Consider the following 23,658-nt stretch of genomic DNA (forward strand, 5'->3'; position numbering starts at 1 on the left):
CGTAGAAGAGATCAAAACAAGAGAGCAGATTACTGTGGCTGGCTGACCATGAGAATAAAAAGGAGAAGCCAGCCACTCTGCAACACATTAAAACCTCCCCCCTTAAAAGCACTAGGGTGGGGGACACAGAGGGACAAAGGACATGTGCTAAAACTTAGATCAAAAGATAAAAACCCATCCTCATGAATACAACGTAAAACTAAAGCTGCTGTTGAGGCATTGTTGCCCAACACCAAAGGTAGGGTGCTGGGAAAGTTAAAAGTCCCTCGCAGAGCGGCTAAAAGTGGGCAGTCCAGCAAGAAGTGGACAACCGTCATTTGTGAGCCACAGCAACACTGAGGTGGGTCCTCGTGACGGAGGAGGTAACCATGTGTTAGCCACATTTGGCCAATGCAGAGCCAGCAGAGGACAACTGATTCCCTGTGAGAGAACCGTATGGAAGACTTCCACACATTTGTAGTCTCCTTAATGCAACGCAATTTGTTGTGGGTACTGTTATGCCATTCCGTCTCCCAAAGGCAAAAAAACCCTGCAGCATAAGACACAACGCAGGTCAGTTGCAGAGAAGCCGTTTCCGCATAGTCTGTTTGGCCAGCCTGTTGGCAAGTTCGTTGCCTGGGATTCCGACGTGTCCTGAATAGACGCTACCACAGGATGACGAGGGCAGCACTGGTCGATAGCTTGTAGGTTGCTCAAAGAGTCAGTACACAGGAGAAATGTCTCACCAGGGCATGAGCGGATGTGCTCAACAGCACGAGATATGGGCGCCAGCTCTCCAGTGAAAACACTGCAGCCATCTGGCAGGGGTGCTGCTCAATATGTCCTCCATGAACACATGCAAAGCCTGCGTGATCATCAGCCATCAAGCCATCTGTGTAAACCACTTCATTGCCCTGGTACATGTCGAGAATCGAGAGGAAGTGATAGCAGAGAGCCGCAGGGTTAACGGAGTCCTTAGGGCCATCCAAAAGGTCCAGAAGAATCTGCAGCCTAGGTGTACACCACTGAGGTGTACGTGAATGGACCTCGAGGAGAGGTGGTAATGGGAAGGACTCCAGTTCAGATAGAAGGGACCGGATGCAAAACACAATCGAAAGCCCTGACATGGGCCGCCGATGCGGGAGATGAACCTCTGCAGTTGGGAAAAGGAGATGGTAATTTGGATGCGCAGGAGAACTACGAACATGTGCAACGTAACTGGCAAGCAGTTGTGCATGCCTAACCTTCAATGGAGGGACTCCGGCCTCCACCAGGACACTGTGTCATCGACTTGTTCTAAAAGTTCCCGTCGCTAGGCGAAAGCCACAATGGTGCACTGGGTTGAGTAAACGCAACACTGATGGTGCCGCCAAACTGTAAACCAGACTCCCATAGTCAATGTGGGATTGAAAAAGGGCTCTGTAGAGCTGCAGCAGTGTAGAGCAATCTGCACCCCAGTTGGTGTTGCTCAGGTAGCGGAGGGCACTGAGGTGCTGCCAGTACTTCCACTTAAGCTGACGAAGGTGAGGTAGCCAAGTCAATTGGGCATTGAAAATCAGTCCTAAGAATGGATATGTCTCCACTACAGTGAGTGGATCGTCATTAAGGTAAAGTTCTGGTTCTGGATGAACGGTGCATAGCCGACAGAAACGCTCGGCACACGACTTTGAGGCTAAAAACTGGAAGCTGTGGGCTAGAGCCCATGACTGCACCTTGTGAATGGCTCTCTGTAGGTGCCACTCAGCAACACCAGTACTGGAGGTGCAGCACAAATGCAAAAGTCATCCGCATATAGAGATGGTGAGACTAACGGCCCTACAGCTGCTGCTAGACTGCTAATAGCCACTAAAAATACAGAGACACTCAATACGGTGCCACAGAACCCCATTTTCCTGAATACGGGGGGCGGAGGCGGGGGGGGGGGGGGAGGGGGATCTATGGGAGGCACCGACTTGGACACGGAAAGTATGGAGCAACAGGATGTTTTGGATAAAAATTGGGAGCGGGCCCCAGAAACCCCCCCCCCCCTCACACAATGTGGCAAGGATATGAGGTCGCCAGGTCATGTTGTATGCTTTACGCAGACTTGAGGGACACAAGATTATCAGTGGTAGAGTGACCCTGATGAAAGCCGCCTTGACATGGAGCCAGTAGGCCACGTGACTTCAGGACCCGACCCAACCCAACCGCCGACACACCATATGTTCCAGCAGCTTGCAAAGAAAGTTGGTGAGGCTGATGGGCCAGTAGCTATCCACATCAAGCAGTTTTTAACTAGGTTTGAGCACCAGAATGATGGTGCCGCTTGTAATTAGATGAGAGATGTTTAGTCATCTGACTGTGGATCCGATCTGACCCAGGAGCTGTGTCAGGGCAATGTGAAAGGGCGTGGAGGACTCCCACTCTGTAAATGAGGTGTCATAGGGTTCACTGTGGTATGTAGTGAAAGAGAGGACTTTCTTTTCCATCTACAGTTTCTGGGTGCGACGCAGAGGCTCGAGCATAGTGCTCAGCAAAGTGCTCAGCAATTGTGTTTGCATCGGTAGATAATACCCCATTGATGTTAATCCCAGGGACACCTGTTGGGGTCTGGTACCCAATAAGACGTCTGATATTCGTCCATACTTGGGAAGATAATGTATGGCATCCAATGGTTGACACGTACCTCTCCCAATACTTCTGTTTCCGTTGTTTTATAAGCTGGTGAACACGGGCATGGAGCCGCTTAAAGGCAATTAGGTGCTCTAGGGAAGGGTGCCACTTATGTGGCTGTAGAGCTCGTTGACGCTCTTTAATTGCCTCAGCGACTTCTGGCAACCCCGAAGGGACTGCCTTTTGCCAGGGGTACCCTAAAGAACAAGGGATTGCATTTTCCGCCACAAAAATTATAGTTTTAGTGACCTGCACGACGACAACATTGATGGCACTATGTGGGGGAGATTCAGCAGTGACAGCAGAGGTGAAGGCTTCCCTGTCTGCTTGTTTGAAGCCCATCTGGGTAGGCATCTGGGGGCATGACACCGGGGGAGTGACAGCAAGACCACACAAGTCATCATGTGCTCTCCTGTGGATAAATGGGAGAAGACCAGGACTGCAAATCGAGAGATCAAAGGTTGAATATGTGCCATGTGCCACAATGAAATGTGTGGAGGCACCTGTATTTAAGAAGCAGAGGTTGAGTTGTAACATTAAATTTTCGACCTCCCTACCTTGGCCAGTAAGCATGGCGCCACCACACAAGGGTATGCACATTAAAATCTCCCAAAAGTAGGAAAGGTTTAGGGAGTTGATCAATCAGTGCAGCCAATACGTTCATGGATGGCCTACTGCACCACATGCAGGAAGATATACACTGCAGACAGTTATTTCCTGTGTCGTCCTTATCCTGACAGCCACAGCTTCAAGAAGGGTTTGAAGGGGCACAGGTTCACTATATACTGAGTTCAGGACATAGATGCAAACTCCACCTGACACTCTATTACAGTCACTATGGTTCCTGTAATATCCCTTGTAGCCACGGAGGGCAGGGGTGTGCATTGCTGGGAACCAGGTTTCGTGGAGGGCAATGCAGAAGGCAGGTGTAAAGCTTAACAGTTGCCGTAGCTCAGCAAGATGGTGGAAAAAGCTACCGCAATTCCACTGGAGGATTACGTGATCATGAGACTGGGAAGGTATGAAACACTCAATGCAGCAGTCTACGCCTCAGGGTCACCTGCTGCCACCAGATGAGTAGCTGTGCGACCAACATCCATTGTATCTGAGGGCCCAGAGAGATCTAGGTCATCAGCGGATGCCAGAATCTCCACCTCATCCTCAGACACAGAGCTTGTAGGTAGTGGTGGTGTGGGTGCCACTGCAGTGCCTTGTTTCTTTGGGGTCTCTTTCTTTTTAGGTTTATCTTGCTGCTCCTTCTGTTTGTCTGGCTGGGACTGAGGAGGACCGTGAAGCCCTACCTGTGGTTGCTTCAGCCATTGGTGCTTGTCAGCTTTGCCACTGGTAGCAACCTGGGAAGGGAGTGACCCACGGGATCCCTTCCTGGTGAGAGGAGCCGAAGAAGCATCACATCGGGGGAGGGATATATTACTTTACGTCACAGTGGTAGACCATCACCTTGACCTTCTCAGGTAATGTGTCACCCTTGAAGGCCAAGATGAAGGCACCGGTGACAATCTGATTATCCCTCAGACCCTGGTGGACGCGCCGGACGAAATGGACACCTTGTCGCTCTAAAATTGGCATGCAGCTCATCGTCAGACTGCAAAAGAAGATCCCTGTGAAATATGATACCCTGGACCATATTTAAGCTCTTATGTGGCATGATGGAAACAAACATCCCCCAGATTGTCGCAGAGGAGTAGTGCCCGTGACTGGGCAGAGGATGCTGTTCCGATCACGACCGACCCTGACCACATTTTGTACAAGCCCTCCACCACCCCAAACTTGTCCTCTAAATGCTCAATGAAAAACTGAGGTTTCATTGACAAGTAAGGTTCCCCATCAACTCTCGTACATATGAAGTACCGGGGTGAATAAGCTTCGCTGCCATCCTTAGCCTGGTGTTCCTCCCATGGTGTGGCTGGAAGGGGGGGGGGGGGGGGGGGGGGGGGATGATTTGGGGTCACATTTCTTAGCATTGAAGTTTGACCTTGTCCCGCTTAGAAACTGCTCATGTTTAACCACCAGCAAGAGATGACGTACTACACTTCATGGTGTGTCATCTGCTCTGATGCCACCCAGCTGCAGCAAAGGCCATCCTGCAGTCCCGATGCCCCAGGGTGATGGGCATCTACTCCTTGGTATATGTGGGGAGTTAATGGTGTAGGCATCAGCAGAGCAATCCCTGTGTAGTCAGGGGGCTACAACCAACAGGGTACATGGAGGCCCCACCACAACAGACTGGCTACCATGCTGGACATCAGGCACAAAGGACCTAAGAAGTCCATTATCGTTGGCAGTGCAGATAGCAATACTGCACACAGGATGGAGGAAAATGCACCTCGCCCAACAGCTGGAGAATGAGCGGAAGTGCAGATCCACATTGGCAAAGGACGCAAGTTGTCTCAGCGCATGATGGACACTATGCACCATGTAAGGCGCCCTTCCCCAATTGGCTTGCTCTCCAGGAAAATTTTGAAAAATGGAGCTTAAAACCTACAGAGGACCATCACATAAAGGCCAAAACATGAGAGACTCCTTTTAGTCATCTTTTACAACAGGCAGAACAAGGGCAAAGCTGCAGTTTTATTGCACAAGCAGGCTTACACTTGAAAGGTGCAGTGTTTACCGTCTGATTCAGGGCATTGCAAGATCAGTGCTGACCCTACAAAAAGTGTAAAGAGAAAGATTGACAACATCCTGAAGAAAAGTTTCTTGTTGCAGAGCCTTAAATCTTACTGAGGTGTCTCCTCTAGATTATATTGCTTTCCAAACATCCATCAGTAAGTATCATTAATAATGGTACTTTTAGTCATGGTAACGGCTGGTTTACTGGTGCCATTGTAAGAACTGGTAGTAGATCAGTGTGAGCATCACATTAAGAGCCTGGTGGATTCATTGTGTTGATTACAGGAATTGCAATGAATGAACACTGATATTTTAGTAATTTTTTATGAGGTCTCCCCCCCCCCCCCCTCTCTCTCTCTCTCTCTCTCTCTCTCCTCTCTCTCTCTTCACAGTCCTTTCTCTGATTCATTATGGTTAATTGAGATTAGGTTCGGTATTGAATTATTACTGAATCTATTTTGACATGTGTTTACTTCCACCTACTTTTTATTCAGTGAGAAGTACTATGAAAAGACAGACGGAGTTGCAATGGGAAGCCCGTTGTCACCATTATTGACAGTTTGTTTACAGAAGACTTTGAGGAATGTGCCTTGGAGTTGGTGGCATTGAAACCTGCATATTTTTTTCAGATATGTAGATTATACTTTTGTTGTTTGGTCGCATGGTAGTGAGAATTTAAATTGCTGTATAGAACATCTGAATTCAATCAACCTGAATATTAATATCATGATGGAGTTGGGAAAGAATGGATCCCCCGATGTGTTGGTACATTGGAACATGCTGTTTATAGGAAATCAACTCAAATTGACTTTTTTCTACAGGCGGATAGTTGTCACCAACTCGCTCAGTGTGAAGGGATGCTTTGTACATTGCTTCACAGGGCTCATGTCATCTGAGACCCTGACAGTTTGTCAGTTGAGTTAGCCCATCTCAAAGCCAGCTTCCATCAGAATGGTTATAGTGAAAAAGACACGTCAATATGCTTTGCACTATCGACCAGCCATGGACAGGTTGAGTGCTGATAATAACAATGTGTCCTTTTAGGATCTATAGAGGATGACATTGGTTTGCATTAAGGTATGTGTCCATCATATTTCTTGCAGTCATGGCATGTCATATACTGGTCAGGCCATCAAGGGCAGCGAAGAACTGGTATATTGAGCATAAGCATCATATACACTTACAACAGCTGAGTAAATCTGTTACTACAGAACATTGTTTGCACTGATCATCCTATGGACTGTAATTTGGAGATTCTGGCATGTATTCGCAGCTACCTGAATAGTGTTATTAAGAAAGCATTGAGATTAAATTAATACATGATCTTAGAAATAGAGATTAAGGTTTTTGCTTAAATTCTGCATTGAATCCTGCTCTCTCCCTTGACAAAAACAGAGGGACAGAGCTTTGTGTGTGTGTGGGCTTGCAAATATATTATGTATATTTCCAGCTTTCTTGCTGCATTTATGCCATGAAAATGACAGGGTGGTCACCTGTCGAAATATCAGTGGTCGTCAAGGACATCACCTGGCAACAGTCCTGTAAGTTGTTTGAACATTTTATATGCTGGGAGAAACTCATGTTTCACATATTCCACAGTGGTGAGAACCTCACAGTCAATTCCTTATGTCTATTTCCACCCAAACCTTTGATATTTTACAAGGTGTACACCCTCCTACCATCTTCTTTATTGCATTGACATGCAGTTAGGAACTTATGAAATGTACAACAAATGCTTGTTGATCTAAACTTTTGAGACTGGATTAATAAAAAATAGAAAAAAAGATAAGAAGCTGGTTTTAAGCTTCAGGTGTTCTACATTGGCTCTCCCCAGATAAGTGCAACACATGGAACATTCATACAAAAAAGTCCACTTTTGGCACATTGTTTAACTCCTGTATCACATTGCTTTGAATGCCAGTTACATTGTCGAAGCATTGACCATTCATATGAATTTCTGCACTGTTTTGTTTTGTGGTATGTTCATACTGATAGCTCAAAGTCTTGTCATCAACAATGATTTTTTCTAGAAAAAAATTGTCCCTGTTTTGGTTTCAATCCAATTGGGGCACATTGGGCATCCAAGTGCCTGCACATTTTTTCAGGAGTCAATTTGTGTGGGACAAGCTTTGTACACACTCTTATCTTCTTCAAAATATTCTGGAGAATTTATTAAACAATTGATTTAGAGATGTTGTTCCATTGCGGTCTGTGACATAATGTTGATACAGTACAGTCACATGTCCACTACTTAGCACTGCAAGCTTACAGTCTGACTGTTCAAATGCACATCCATGGTTTACAGCAGTTTGTGCAAGCTGCCACCATCGTACTGTGCTGATGTTTCTTATACACCAGGAATAAAACCAGTTTCAGAACATTTTGGATAGATGGTGTATGTTAATACTTCAGAGCTGCAGGTAGATCTCAGGATATACCAATCATGTCAGCCAAGTATTTATTTAAAAATGTAAGTCATCATCATCATCAGCAGCAGCAGCAACAACAACAACAACACCAGCCAATTTACACTGATTCCCACATAAAAGCCTCCTGTAGACTTTTTTGTGCATTATTGTCTTCAGCTATACACATTTATATTGTTCTTGCATGTCTTTTAATGTCATCTACTCAGTTTCTATCAGGTCATTGTCCTGATCTTTCCTTACTCTTAGAATCCAGCAGAGAATTATTTTCATTCCTCTTCCATCAGTTTACTTGGCAAATGTCCTACCAACCTCCATTTCATTTTCATTAATTAATGAGGCAACTGCTCACAATTTTATTGACACTATATCTAGATGCATATGAATAACATAATGTATTTCAGCAAGGGATAAGCTTTTCATTAGAACTACACATAAAAACAGTGATGACTCATTCACGTTTTGAGTATATTAAGAGAAACACTACATACGTTCAAATGCAACATTTGTTCTAATTTTTACTCACATTGAAAAGGTAGAGGGCAGGAATGCTGTGCTAGAAATAAACATTCCTGCACTAAATATCATAAATGCCAACATAAGACGACCAATCTGGACTCCAAATTCACGGCAAACGCTCCTGAAAAGGAAAATCCACAACTAAAACACAAACATGAATTAAATTTTAGCTTGTCACTCTTAAATATTGGCTTATTATCCCTTAACGAAATGGTATACTCAATGATAAGTGTGAAATGTTACAAAACTCCTATGAATTAAAATATAAAAAGATGCTTGATTGGGGAAAAGTTACAACTGTTATTGTTTCTTCATGTTTCTGGCCATTAATATACGAGGCCTGTTCAGAAAGTAAGCTCCGATTGATTGCCAAATTGAAACCACAGTGAACATCAGAAATGTTTTACTTGTAACAATTAGCTACACCTTTCAGCTACTTCTCTACGTAGTCGCCGTTCTGACTTAGACTTTTGTCATAGCGTTGTACCAACTTTTCAATAGCGGTTCATGTGACCAGAGATGAAACTCAGGGGGAGACAATTGCGGACTGTATTGTGGGTAATCACACATTTCCATTTGAAAACGATGCAGGAGCATCTTCATTGCCCCTGCAGAATGCGGCTGTGAATTGTCTTGAAGAAGAAACAGCACAACAGTTATGTAATGTTAGCTGCATAGCTTCAGGCGAAATTTCTCACCAGGCCCTCGTACTTGGCGGCAGACACTATTTTCTAGACATCTTTACGCACTCACTGCGAGCTCAGAAATGAGAAGAGTGATGTGATGCTAACTGGGGTTATACTAGAGACACTACCCAACACATCTGTGCAAAGCTTTATCGGATTTTCATAGTCGTTTCCATTTCGCGACCGATCGGAGCTTACTTTCTGAACGCCCCTCGTACATTCTTACACTTACTGTTGATTTTTTTCTTTTCTTTGTTTATAATTCACAACATGTCATGACTGACTTAATCTTTTTTGCATGACATTTCAACTGATAACATAGCTTGTTTCTCTCACATTCAATGTCTCACTTGCTGACAAAGAGAGAGAGAGAGAGAGAGAGAGAGAGAGAGAGAGAGAGAGAGAGATCCTAGAAAACCCAAAACCATCAAAAAGAGACAGTCCAGAATGAATCTTTGATTCCGAAGCAGTGTGTGAAGTGTTCTGAAATTTCCTGGCAGATTAAAATTGTTTGCAGACTGGGTCTCAAACCTGAAACCTTACCTTTCACAAGAGAAATGGCTCAGTCACAACACAGAGGAATCTTTCCAGAATGAATCTTTCAGTGTGCAGTGGAGTTGCATCTTTTTGAAACTTCCTGACACATTACAGTTGTTATGTCATTTCTCCATAATAACATTTCTTTCAGTAGTGCTAGACACACAAGGTCTGTGGGAGAGCTTCTGTAAATTTTGCAATATGAGAGAGAGAGGTATGACAGAAGTAAAACCAAGCGGACAGGTCATGAGTCATGCCTGTATATCTCACTTAGCAGAGCACCAGCTGTGAAAGGCATAGTTTTGGGTTCGAGTCTCTGGCAGCACAAAGTTTTAGTCTGCCATACAGTTTCAAAACAGACCACATGATGCTGCTGAGTGAATGATTTGTTCTGGAAACAAACCCCTGCACTATGGCTTTCCCATTTCTCAGCAACATTCTTCACTGCAGGTGTACTGGTACTATTAGGTACACAAGAAAACTTCTACGAATTTTAGAAAGTAGGAGAGGGGTACTGGTCAAATTAAAGCTGTGGTGGCGAGTTATGAGTTGTGCCTTGATAGCTCAGTTAGTGAAGCATTGCCCACAAAGGATAAGGTTCTGGATTCGAGTCCCAGGCCACCACAATGTTTCAATCTGCCATGAAGTTTCAAATACAAATATGGGGAAGAAACAGTCTTGGTTGCAGGGTTGTAAGTATTATTTATTTACCAATGACACATTTCGTCTGATTCAAGCATCTTCAGATTGGGTGATATTAGATAATGTTAGTTTTCAAATAGAAATATGTAGCATACAAAATATCCCATGTGCCTAACACCATCTAACATCAGCCAATCTGATGATTCCTGAATCAGATGAAACATGTCACTGATAAATAAATAACAATTACAACCCTGCAACCAAGACTGCTTGTTTCTTCATCATAAATTACTGGTTGCTGTACCATCCCCACTATGAGTTGGAAAAAGTTTTCAAATAGAAATATGTTTTGATTTCTCCTGTTCTATATCAGGCTGTTCCAGCACTACCACATGAAGCAAGAGCATACACAGGCCCCTGTCAGCTTGTCACAGCCAGATGCAGCTAGTATATGCTACCTGTAAGGCAGCCCTAATGCATGTGTTCTGCACATGCAAGAGGTGCTTGGCCATCCCTGCCAGCTGGATCTCTGCCAGGGCATCTACAATCACACACACTACAGCCAGACTCTCTCACTACCAGCCCCTCAGTTGCTAGCCCACCCTTTCCCACAGGTGCCCAGCAGCATGTGGGCTGGCAATCACACCTGAACAGCCTGTTCTATAGCATATCACCACAATTGTCTATATTTACATACATGAGTAACTGAATTAGTCATTTGTCTTGTGGCATATAGCAGCTCTATCATCCTATTGACGGCAACAGTGCATCACTGCATGGTTCTCACATGAGACACCAAGCATGTTGCCAAGCCATCCGAACCTACGAAAACTCCACTTCTGCCCACAAATCATGGAGTTTGCTATTGTCCAAATCACGCATATCTAGCGTGACAGTTTCCAAGAAGCAAACACTAGAAAGAGGTCGTATGACCTGATTAGCACATACAAGTTCATTCATGACTGTGGACTGATACACGAACGATTATGATGCAGTTAGAGAGAAATGGAGTTGATGTATTGTCTTGCTGAAAGTAGATTACCTGTTGGCTGCTGTAAACAAGCAAAGATACACATAATATCAGGAAACAGGTCCTGCCCATTTCCCAGTGAGTTGCTGGTACACATATCAGTGGCCTCATTTCATCTCGTGTAAGTATCCTACACACAAGAACACATCCACTACCTACCTAAACAGTACCATGTTGCCAAGTGAGTGGCAACACCCCACATGTAGTTTTCAACATATCATATCCTGCCATTGATGTCATCCATTGTCTACTGTAGCTCATTAGTCTAGATAACTTTTACCCATGCTTCAAGGGTGCAATAGTGGAGTTCCTGTGGATACACTAATCTCCGTTCCCAGTAACATGTGCTGAGTATAGGTGCAAAAATAAGGTATAAGAAGATGGTGATTCAACATGTCATAGCTGTTCACCAGTTACTGTCACCTATAATTGGATTGGAGAGTGGTTTCCTGCATGATGCCCCATCTATCTGTTGTTAAAATCTGTGACATTCAATGGTGACACCTCTGATCAAAACATTGTTTCTCACAACAAATGAATCTAATAGCACCACCTTTCTCTGAACTGAGATCCTAATGGTACTCGTACAGTCTCAATGGGGACAAGTAGAAAGATAAGTAGAAAGATAAGTGCCTCCATGCCCACAGAGGCAGGGTATGACACACATTTGAAACCCACAATTGTTGTGTTGATATTGAACTTGTTCACTCTGGCCTTACTGACACACTGATGGCCAGTATCTGGTATGATTACATCTTATTCACAACTGCTCCATTTCCAATGTTAATGGGATGACATTTCTCTCTTTAAACCAATGTTTCTCTATTGGCCTCCCATCAAAAGTAGCCTGAAAGCTAAAATGACTTAATATTTTCACTCTTAGCTTCAATATTTCACATTCTCCTGATAAATACAGAATTGAGGTCAATGTCTACCTTTTTATACAGGGGATGCAGAACTCCATCTAAGTGAAGTGTGTTATTTAGAGAACACAGATCCAAAATAGTCTTTCCTGAAATACCTTGCAAAGTGGGGATGGTAAAGAGGTGTGGTAATATGGAGGCAAGAATAGGGCAGGGAAGTACTAGGAGGTGGAGAGGGAGACAGATGGCTCTCAATGGCAGTGATTGGATTATTAATGGAAATAAATATGTGGAGGGAGGGGGGGGAGGGGGGGAGAGAGAGAGAGAGAGAGAGAGAGAGAGAGAGAGAGGAGGGGGGGGGGTAGGGGGAGAGGGGGAGGGAGGAGGGGAGAGAGAGGGGGGAGGGGGAGGGGGGAGGGAGGGAGTAAGAGCAAGAGAGGATAGGTGTCAGGGGAAGGATAGTCATGAGTATTGGAAGATATTAGTGTGAACTTCAACATCACTTCCCTTAAACTGTATTGTTGGAGACTACTGAACATGAGTTGGGTGCTTTTTTTCCACTAATTCCTCTCCTGTGCCCACCTCTTCATCTCAGAGTAGCACTTGCAACCTACATCCTCAGTTATTTGATTGATGTATTCCAATCTGTGTCTTCCTCACAGTTTTTTTCCCCCTCTACAGCTCCCTCTAGTACCATGGAAGTCATTCCCTGATGTCTTAACAGATGTTCTATCACCCTACCCCTTCTCATTGTCAGTGTTTTCCACATATTCCGTTCCTCTTCAGATCTGTGCAGAACCTCCGTATTCCTTACCTTACCAGTCCACATAGTTGTCAACATTCTCCTGTAGCACCACATCTCAAATACTTTGATTCTCTTCTGTTCTGGCTTTGCCACAGTCCATCTTTCACTACCATACAAGGCTGGGCTTCAGACGTACATTCTCTGAAATTTTTTCCTCAAATTACGGTCTCTGTTTGATAGTAGTAGACTTCTCTTGGCCAGGACTGCCCTTTTATCCAGTGCCAGTCTGCTTTTGATGTCCTCTTTGCCCCATCCGTCGTAAGTTATTTTGCTATGTAGGTATCAGAATTCCTTAACTTCGTCTACTTCATGACCATCAATCCTGATGTTAAGTTTCTTGCTGTTCTCATTCCTGCTACTTCTAATTACTTTTGCCTTTCTTTGATTTACTCTCAATCCAAATTCTGTGCCCATTAGATTGCTCATTCCCTTCAGCATATCATATAATTCTTCTTCACTTTCACTCAGGGCAGCAATGTCATCAGCAAATCGTATTATTGATATCCTTTCACCTTGAATTTTAATTCACTCCTGAATCTTTCTTTTATTTCCATCATCATCGCTTCTTCAATGTACAGATTGAACAGTAAAGGGGAACCCCCCCCCCCCCTCCCCACACACACACACACACACACACACACACACACACACACACACACGTGCTCACGCAACTCACACACAAGTGACTGCAGTCTCTGGCAGGTGAAGCCACACTAGCTTCAGCTGAAAGAGACTGCAGTCATGTGTGTGCGAGTTGTGTTTTGTGTGTGTGTGTGGGGGGGGGGGGGGGGGGGGCTCTATTTTCGATGTTGGCTGAAAGCTTATTTATTTGTTACTATCTTTTTGTTGTGCCTGTGTGGGACTCAGCATCTCCCCTATTTTTCTCAGAATTTCGAACAACCGCCACCATTTTACATTGTCGAACACTTCTTCCAAGTCAACAAATCCTATGAATGTGTCTTTATTTTTCTTTAGTCTTGCTTCCATTATCAACCGCAATGTCAGAATTGCCTCTCTGGTGCCTTCACCTTTCCTAAAGCATAACTGATTGTCATCTAGCACATCTTCAATTTTCTTTTCATTCTTCTGTATATTATTCTTGTCACCAACTTGTATGCATGAGCTGTTAAGCTCATTGGGCAATAAATCTCGCACTTGTCAGCACTTGCAGTCTTTGGAATTGTGTGGATGATATTTCTCTGAAAGTCAGATGGTATGTCGTCAGACTCATGCATTCCACACACCAACGTGAATAATCGGTCTGTTGCCGCTCCTCCCAATGATTTTAGAAATTCTGATGGAATGTTATTTATCCATTCTGCCTTATTTGATCTTAAGTCCTCCAACGCTCTCTTAAATTATTATTCTAATACTGGATTCCCTGTCTCTTCTAAATAGACTCCTGTTTCTTCTTCTATCACATTAGACAAATCTTCCCCCTCATAGAGGCCTTCAATGTACTCTTTCCACCTATTCACTCTCTTCCCTGAATTTAAAAGTGGAATTCCCATTGCACTCTTACATTGCTTCTAATATCACAGAAGATTGTTTTGACTTTCCAGTATGCAGAGTCGTTCCTTCTAACAATCATATCTTTTTTGATTTCGTCACATTCTTCATGCAGCCATTTTGTCTTAGCTTCACTTTACTTTCTACTTATTTCATTCCCCAGGGACTTGATTTCTGTATTCCTGTACTTCCCTGAACATTTTTGTACTTCCTTCTTTCATTGATCAAACCCTGTGGCTAAGCATGCCTTGGTGCACGGCCAGCACATCTTGGCACAGTGTTACACCGTCTGGGTTATCTGGATACTTCCCACCAACACCAACCTATCTGAACTCTGGAGATGGGAACTTGCTCTTCAATATATCCTCTCTTCCCGTTACCCACCAGGCCTCAATCTCCGCTAATTTCAAGTTGCCGCCACTCATACCTCACCTGTCATTCAACATCATCTTTGCCTCTGCACTTCCGCCTCGACTGACATCTCTGCCCAAACTCTTTGTCTTTAAATATGTCTGCTTGTGTCTGTATATGTGTGGATGGATATGTGTGTGTGTGCGAGTGTATACCCATCCTTTTTTCCCCCTAAGGTAAGTCTTTCCTCTCCCGGGATTGGAATGACTCCTTACCCTCTCCCTTAAAACCCACATCCTTTCGTCTTTCCCTCTCCTTCCCTCTTTCCTGATGAGGCAACAGTTTGTTGCGAAAGCTTGAATTTTGTGTGTATGTTTGTGTTTGTTTGTGTGTCTATCGACCTGCCAGCGCTTTCGTTCGGTAAGTCACATCATCTTTGTTTTTAGAAGTATTTCTTCTGTTACACATGGTTTCTTCACAGTTACCTTCTTTGTACCTATAATTTTCTTGCCAACTTCTGTGATTGCCCTTTCTGAAGATGTTCATTCCTCTCCAATTGGGCTGCCTACGGAGCTATTCCTTATTACCATATCTATAGCCCTAGGGAACGTCAAACATGTCCTGTCATCCCTTAGTACCTCTGTATCCCACTTTTTTGTGTATTGATTCTTCTCGATTATCTTTTGAACTTCAGCCTGCTCTTTATAACTACTGCAGTGTGATCTGAGTCTATATCTGCTCCTGGGTATGCCTTACAATCCAGTATCTGATGTCGGAATCTCTGCCTGACCATGATGTAATCTAACTGGAATCTTCCTGTATTACCCAGCCTTTTTCAAGTATCCTCCTCCTATTGTGATTATTGAACAGAATATTTGCTATTACTAGCTGAAATTTATTACAGAACTCAAACAGTCCTTCTCCTCTCTCATTCCTTGTCCCAAGCTCATATTCTCCAGTAACCTTTTCTTGTACTCCTTCCCCTACAATTGCACCCTCATGGCTATTAGATTTTCATCTCCCTTTATGTACCATATTACCCTTTCAACCTCCTCATTTACTTTCTTCATCTCTTCAGCTTGTGACATCAGCATCTATACCTGAGGTCATTGTCAGTGTTCGTTTGGTGTCAATTCTGACAATAACAACCCTATCACTGAACTCTTCACTGTAACACACTCTTTGTCCTACCTTTCTATTCATAATGAATCCTTCTCCCGTTATATCATTTCCTGTTGCTTTTGATATTAACCTATACTCATCTGACCAAAAATCCCTGACTTCTTTCCATTTCACTTCACTGTCTCCTACTATATCTAGATTGAGTCTTTGCATTTCCCTTTTCAGATTTTCTACCACATTCAAGCTTCTGAGATTCCACACCCTGACTTGTGGAATGTTATCATTTAATTGATTATTCAACATTTTTCTCATGGTCACCTCCCCCTTGGCAGTCCCCTCCCAGAGATCTGAATGGGGGACTATTCCTGATTCTTTTGGCAATGGAGAGATCATCATGAGACTTTACCAGTTACAGGCCATATGTCCTGTGGAAATACATTATATGTCTTTAATTCAGTGGTTTCCATTGCCTTCTGCATCCTCATGCATCATTACTGATTCTTCCGCCTTTAGGGGCAGTTTCCCACCCCAAGGACAAGAGAGTGCCCTGAGCCTCTGTTCACTCCTCTGCCGTATCTGATACTGCCTTTGGCAGAATGAGGGTGACTTCTCAAGCCAGAAGCCTTCAGCTGCCAATGCTGATTATTAATCAAAATTTACGCGGGGATGGGTTTCAAAGCACCATGAAAGAGAAGTAAAATGATATTGCCAGAGTGTAAACTGTGCCGAATGATTTCTATGGACAAACAAATGAGTGAAAAAACTGAAGTCTTCACAGAACAGAAGACACAATCAAAAATTCATAGGGTCTGTTCTGTATTTGACCCTCCCCTCACATTTCACACACTTTCTGTTCTTCCTATATATTCTCATGGTCTTCTGTTCATTATCTGACATTTGCCATTGTTTTCACAACTTCTCAGTCATACTCCTCTCACAATATTATTATATTCTCATCTTAAGATATGCTCTTCACAACCAACTGGCATGCACAATTGTAGTCATAACGTTTTAATATTGTTTGTCAGTAATTTGCATCATTTTACAATTACACAAGATCTGACAGCCTAATACGTGGAAAATACAAGACATACTGAAATGTTACAAGCCATCTGGCTTGCCTTCTTCCGTTCATAAACTAACACTATCTGCTCCTTGTCACAACTGGAAATTGCGGGACACATGATTCTCACCACTTTATTTAACTCTGACTGCTGTACTTGATACTGAGTAAGGTATTTGTTAAAAAATTGCAGGGGTTGTCTGTCTGAACTAACGTCTACATCTACATCTACATCTACATCTACATTGATACTCCGCAAGCCACCCAACGGTGTGTGGCGGAGGGCACTTTACGTCCCACTGTCATTACCTCCCTTTCCTGTTCCAGTCGCGTATGGTTCGCGGGAAGAACGACTGTCTGAAAGCCTCCGTGCGCGCTCTAATCTCTCTAATTTTACATTCGTGATCTCCTCGGGAAGTATAAGTAGGGGGAAGCAATATATTCGATACCTCATCCAGAAACGCACCCTCTCGAAATCTGGCGAGCAAGCTACACCGCGATGCAGAGCGCCTCTCTTGCAGAGTCTGCCACTTGAGTTTATTAAACATCTCCGTAACGCTATCACGGTTACCACATAACCCAGTGACGAAACGCGCCGCTCTTCTTTGGATCTTCTCTATCTCCTCCGTCAACCCGACCTGGTACGGATCCCACACTGATGAGCAATACTCAAGTATAGGTCGAACGAGTGTTTTGTCGCTTCAGCTGAGGCACACAGCACCGGGAATAAAGATGCACTCCGCTTGCCACTCAGAGAATTAAGTCTCTTACACGGGTGGCACAACCACTCGAGCGAGGGTTGTGGGACTCTCGTGTCACTCAAAGGAGGACAGGATGTTTGTTGTTATGGCATATGGTACTGTCTGGTGCCTGGCTACAGGTTTTGAATCTTGAGGGCTGGCTCACCACCTGATAACATCTGGAGAGTCCTTACTATTCTTGAAGAGACGTGGCTTGCTGCTGTGGTAACAGGACCTGGTGGAGCTCCCATTTTGTTTGCTTGGCACGTTGGAAATTCTGAGTTGTATAAACAATGTTCTGATTTGTCTATCAACTCTTGACATCAGGTGGGAATTTCTGCAACAAACTTTGAGACCTTATTGGCCCTCTACTTGACATACACGGAGATGATAAAAGTCATGGAATAGTGATACGGACACACACAGATGGCAGTAGTACCACATTCACAAGGTATGAAAGGGCAGTGCAATGGCAGAGCTGTCATTTGTGCTCAAATGATTCATATGAAAAGGTTTCCAATGTGATTATGACCATATAATGGGAATAAACAGACTTTGAACATGGAATGGTAGTTGGAACTTGAGGCATGGGACATTCCATTTCGGAAATCGTTATGAAATTCAGTATTTGGAGATCCATAATTTCAAAAGTGTGTTGGGAATACCAAATTTCAGGCATTAACTCTCAACATAGACAATACAGGGGCCGGCATTCATCACTTAATGACTGAGAGCAGTAGCATGTGCGACGCACTGACAATGCTAACAGACAAGCAACACCGTCGCAGTAACTGCAGAGATCAGTGTGAGACACATGACAAACATATCCGTTATGACAGTGTGGTGAAATTAGACACTGATGGTCTATGGTCGCCGATGACCGATGCAAGTGCCTTTGCTAACAGTGCAACATCACCTGCAGAACTTCTATTGGGCTTGTGGCCATATCGGAAGGACCCTAGAGGACTGGAAAACCATGACCTGCTCATATGAGTCCTGATTACAGTTGGTAAGCGCTGATGGTAGGGTTCAAGAGTGGTGCAGACTCCGCAATGCCATGAATCTAAATTGTCAGCAAAGTACTGTCAAGTTGGTGGTGGCTCCATAATGGTGTGGGCTGTGTTTAAATGAAATGGACTTGGTCCTCCAGTCATCTAAACTGATCACTGACTGGAAATGGTTTTGTTTTGCTATCTGGAGACTATTTGCAGCCATTCATGGACTTCATGTTTGCAAATGACGATGGAATTTTTATCGATGCACCATCTCACTGTGCCTGAACCACAATTGTTCCCAATTGGTTTGAAGAACAGTCTGGTCAATTTGAGTGAATGATTTGGCCACCCATTGAAAATTTATCAGACTTAACTAAAAGGTCAGTTCATGCACGAAATCCTGTGCCAGTAATGATTCCGCAGTTATGGACAGCTATAGAGGGAGCCCCCCCCCCCCCCCCCCCCCCCAACTAACCCTGGACCTTACTGTTGGTGGGGAGGCTTGTGTGCCTCAATGACACAGATAGTCATGCTGTAGGTGCAACCACAACAGAGAGGTATTGTTGGGAGGCCACACAAACATGTGGTTCCTGAAGAGGGACAGCAGCCTTTTCAGTATGTGCAGGGGGCAACATCAACCCAAAAGGACTTGCTGTGCTGGTACGGCTGACAGCATGGTTAAATGATGATGGCATCCTCTTGGGTAAATGTGAAGTGTGGAATGTCAGATCCCTTACTTGCCCAGGTAGGCTAGAAAATTTTAAAAGGGAAACAAATAGGTTTAAGTTAAATATAGCGGGAGTTAGTGAAATTCAGAGGCAGGAGGAATAGATCTCCTGGTCAGGTGAATACAGAGTTATAAATACAAAATCAAATAGGGGTAATGCACGAGTAGGTCTAATAGTGAATAAAAAAGTAGGTACTCAGGTAAGCTACTATGAACAGCATAGTGAATGCGTTATTGTAACTAAGACAGACACAAAGCCCACACCCACCACAGTAGTACAAGTTTATATGCCAACTAGCTCCGCAGATGATGAAGAGACTGAAGAAACATAAGATAAAATAAATTATTCACATAGTAAAGGAAAACAAAAATTTAATAGTCATGGGGGACTGGAATTTGATAGCTGGAAAAGGAAAAGTAGGAAAAATAGTAGGTGAATATGGACTGGAGAAATGGTTTGAAAGAGGAAGCTGCCTGGTAGAATTTTGCACAGAGCACAACTTAATCATAGCCAACACTTGGTTTAAGTATCATGAGAGAAGGTTGTATATGTGAAAGAGGCCTGGAGACACTGGAAGGTTTCAGATATATTATAGAATGGTAAGACAGAGATTTAGGAACCAGGTTTTAAATTGTAAGACATTTCCAGTGGCAGATGTGGTCTCTGACCACAATTTATTGGTTATGAACAGTAGATCAGGGGTGGGCAAATAGCGGCCCGCAGGCCCCATGTGGCCCGCGGAGGGGTTTTATGTGGCCCGCCAAGACATTTACAAAAATCATAGGAAAAACAAAATTTCCCTTCCCCGCGCGACTAACAAAATCCACGAGCGTCTGCGCTACTTGGTAGTGCGTACTACCGACAGATGTCTCTACAGTCACGCAACGAACCTAGCTGCATGTGGGTACGGTGGATTATGGGAGCACTACCATCAGCCAACACGGGCACGGAAAAAAGCACTGTGCATCCTGCTACTAGCGCAAATTTATGCTCCACGCAGTGGCTGATGGGAGCGCTGTATTTCCCCTGCGCCGAGTGAACAGTACGACGTTCAGAGCAATTTCTTCTTTTTTGGGTGGTTTACTTGTGTTTTGTCTGTGTAGCAGTACAATGTAATTTTTTTTTTACTTCAGTGCAATCATGACTCCTAAGAAGAAGCGTAAGTTCAGTGATAAGTGCCGTCTGTTTAATGAAAACTGGACGACCAAATATTTCTTTATTGATACAGGAAATAAAGCCGCATGCTTACTATGCCATGATACAGTTGCCATATTCAAGCAGTACAATCTGAAATGACATCACAAAACAAAACACAGTGACTTTGGCTGCAAACTTTCAGATGAAGAACGAAAAATAAAAGCAGCGGAGTTCATGAAACACTTGAAGAAGCAACAAGCGTTATTTACGAAGCAAACACCGCTTCAAAAATAGTGCTACAGATGCAAGTTTCATGGTCGCCTATAACCTTGTTAAATGAAACAAACCTTTTTCGGATGGGGTTTTCACTGGCAATGGATGAAAGACAGATATTGAAGATACTGCACAAGTACTCATCTTTATCCGTGGAATTAATGAACATTTCGTCATCACCGAGGAATTACTTGGTATAGTATCCATGAAAGATAGAACCACTGGTAAGGACTTGTTAGAATGTGTTGTTAACTGTGTGGAAACAAGTGGCTTATCCTGGAACAAAATGGTAATCATTACAACAGATGGGGCCAGAGCTTTCTCTGAGAAAAATATAGGTATGGTGAAACTTTTAAAAAACAAGTTCCAAGCCGAAGACACAGACAGCGATATTTTGGATTTTCATTGTATTTTACATCAGGAAAGCCTCTGCAAGACTGCACTAGACTTAAAGCATGTGGTAGATCCTGTTGTTGGTGTTGTGAACACAATCAGAGCAAGGGCACCCCATCACAGACAGTTCAAATCTCTTCTTGAGGTGGGGGCAGAACATGAAGATGTAATTTACCATAACAGTGTGAGGTGGTTGAGCTTGGGCAAAGTATTAAAAAATTCTGGGCATTACAGGACGAAAATATTTTATTTCTGGACACTAAGGAGATATCTCATGATTTTGTTGCAAAAATAGGATGTGAAGAGTGGAGATATGAGATGATGTTTGCAGCTGATATTTTTGAAAAACTGAATGAGCTGAATGTGACATTGCAGGGAAAGGGGTTGTTTGCTCATGCAATGTGGACATATGTCGAAGCATTTAAAACAAAACTAGGTCTGTTTGCAAGGCAAGCAAATGAAGGCAAATTTTGTCATTTCCCTTTACTAGGGAAACAGAAAGCACCTGGAAGTGTTTCAGCTAAGATTAGGGATTATCTGCAGAGTTTAGAGGCTGAGTTTACTACAAGATTTCAGGATTTTAAGAAAATTGATCCTCAATTTAATGTTTTATCGTATCCCATCACTGCTGATATTGACACTGCATCACAGGGGCTGCAACTTGAACTGATTGACATGCAGGCAGATCATGCAGTGAAAGAAATGTTTAGTGCTGTAATTTTAGTTGACTTTTATAAATCTTTGTCAGCTGAAAGATTTCCATGTAACAAGAAATTTGCAGGCAAAATGTTCTCCAAATTTGGATCAACGTATATTTATGAACAAAGTTTTTCTTGCTTGAAAATCAACAAGAGCAAACACCGAACTTGTTTAACAGACAGTAATTTGCAGATTGTGATGAGAATATCAACTAGCAGTCTGACTCCTGATTTTAAAAAAAATTGTGATAGGATGCATTTGTCCCGTTAAACTTGTTTTAAAATTTAATGTACTTGGAGATGATACTAAATTAGCAAAATAAATGAAATTGAACACAAATATCTTATTTGAGGATGTCAGAAGGAAAGAGGTACAAGTGACTTTAGTCTTACCAAAATTATAAGAAGTATACTTATACCCCTTTGCTTCTCACTCTTTCATTTATATCTAATGATTTTTATGATACATATTATGAAATGTAAAGCTAACTAATCAATGCATTTTAACGCTTTCACTGCTACACACGAAATTGCAACTCGTTGCGTGATATGTGATCAGAAATAGAGAAAACTTGCATTTTCATAAAAATTTTGGGAATACTGCATGCACGCGCGCGCGCGCGCGCACACACACACACACACACACACACACACACACACACACACACACACACACACACACTATTTATATATATATGGCATTACAAGTGAAAAGTTTATAAGGTGCGGCCCTCCGCTAACCTCTGTGTCTATAATGTGGCCCCCAAGCCAAAACAATTGCCCACCCCTGCAGTACATTAAAACTGAAGAAATTGTAAAAAGGCAGAAATTTAAGGAGATGGGACCTGGATAAACCAGTAGAACTAGAGGTTGTAGAGAGTTTCAGAGGGAGCATTTGGGAATGACTACAAGATCACGGGAAAGGAATACAGTAGAAGAAGAATGGGTAGCTTTGAAAGATGAAATAGTACAGACGGCAGGGGATAAAGAAGGTAAAAAGATGAGGGCTTGTAGAAATCTTTGGGTAACACAAGATATATGGAGTTTAACTGATAAAAGGAGAAAAGATACAAATGCAGTGAATGAAGCAGGTGAAAGGGAATACAAACATCTAAAAAATGAGGTTCACAGGAAGCGCAAAATGGGTGAGCAGGAATGGCTACAGGACAAATGTAAGGATTTAGAAGCATGTATCACTAGTGGAAAGATTGATGCCGCCTATAGGAAAATTAAAGAGACCTTTGGATAAAAGAAAACCACCTGTATGAATATCAAGAGCTCAGATGGAAAATCAGTCCTAAGCAAAGAAGGGAAAGAAGAAAGGTGGAAGGAGTATACAGAGGGTCTATATAAGGGAGATGTACTTGAGGGCCATATTATGGAAATGGAAGAGAACATAGATGAAGGTGAAATGGGAGATGTGATACTGCGTAAAGAACTTGACAAAGTACTGAAAGACCTAACCCAAAACAAGGCCCCTAGAGAAGACAACATTTCATTAGAAATATTGATAGCCTTGGGAGAGCCAGCCATGACAAAACTCTTCCACCCGGTGAGCAAGATGTATGAGACAGGTGAAGCACCCTCATACTTCAAGAAGAATATAATAAATACAGTTCCAAAGAAAGCAGGTGTTAACAGGTATTAAAATTAAAGTCGCGTTTTCTAACATGAGTTCTTTACAGAACGATGGAAAAACTGGTAGAAGAAGACCTTGAGGAAGATAAGTCTGGATTCCAAAGAACGTGGGAACATGCGAGGCAATACTTTCCTTGTGACTTCTCATAGAAGATAGGTTAAGGAAAGGCAAGCCTATGTTTACAGCATTTGTGGACTTAGAGAAAGCTTTTGACAATGCTGTCTGGAATAATCTCTTTCA

The 23,658-nt window shown here is 43.1% G+C and overlaps 1 protein-coding gene across 4 annotated transcripts in view; it reads right to left on the reverse strand.

The window, feature by feature from the left end:
• Window positions 1-23,658, reverse strand: part of LOC124594865 (alpha-1,2-mannosyltransferase ALG9) — a 154,312-nt gene that overhangs the window by 122,476 nt on the left and 8,178 nt on the right. For all 4 annotated transcript variants that reach the window (XR_006978161.1, XR_006978162.1, XM_047133333.1 and 1 more), the window contains exon 4: window positions 8,215-8,328. Coding sequence is in view for 2 of the 4 variants with exons in the window: in XM_047133333.1 (XP_046989289.1) it covers window positions 8,215-8,328 (114 nt within the window). In the remaining 2 variants the exon portion in view is untranslated. The remainder of the gene's footprint in view (window positions 1-8,214; window positions 8,329-23,658) is intronic.

This window comes from Schistocerca americana, chromosome 2 (assembly GCF_021461395.2).
Source record: "Schistocerca americana isolate TAMUIC-IGC-003095 chromosome 2, iqSchAmer2.1, whole genome shotgun sequence".
NCBI lineage: Eukaryota > Metazoa > Arthropoda > Insecta > Orthoptera > Acrididae > Schistocerca > Schistocerca americana.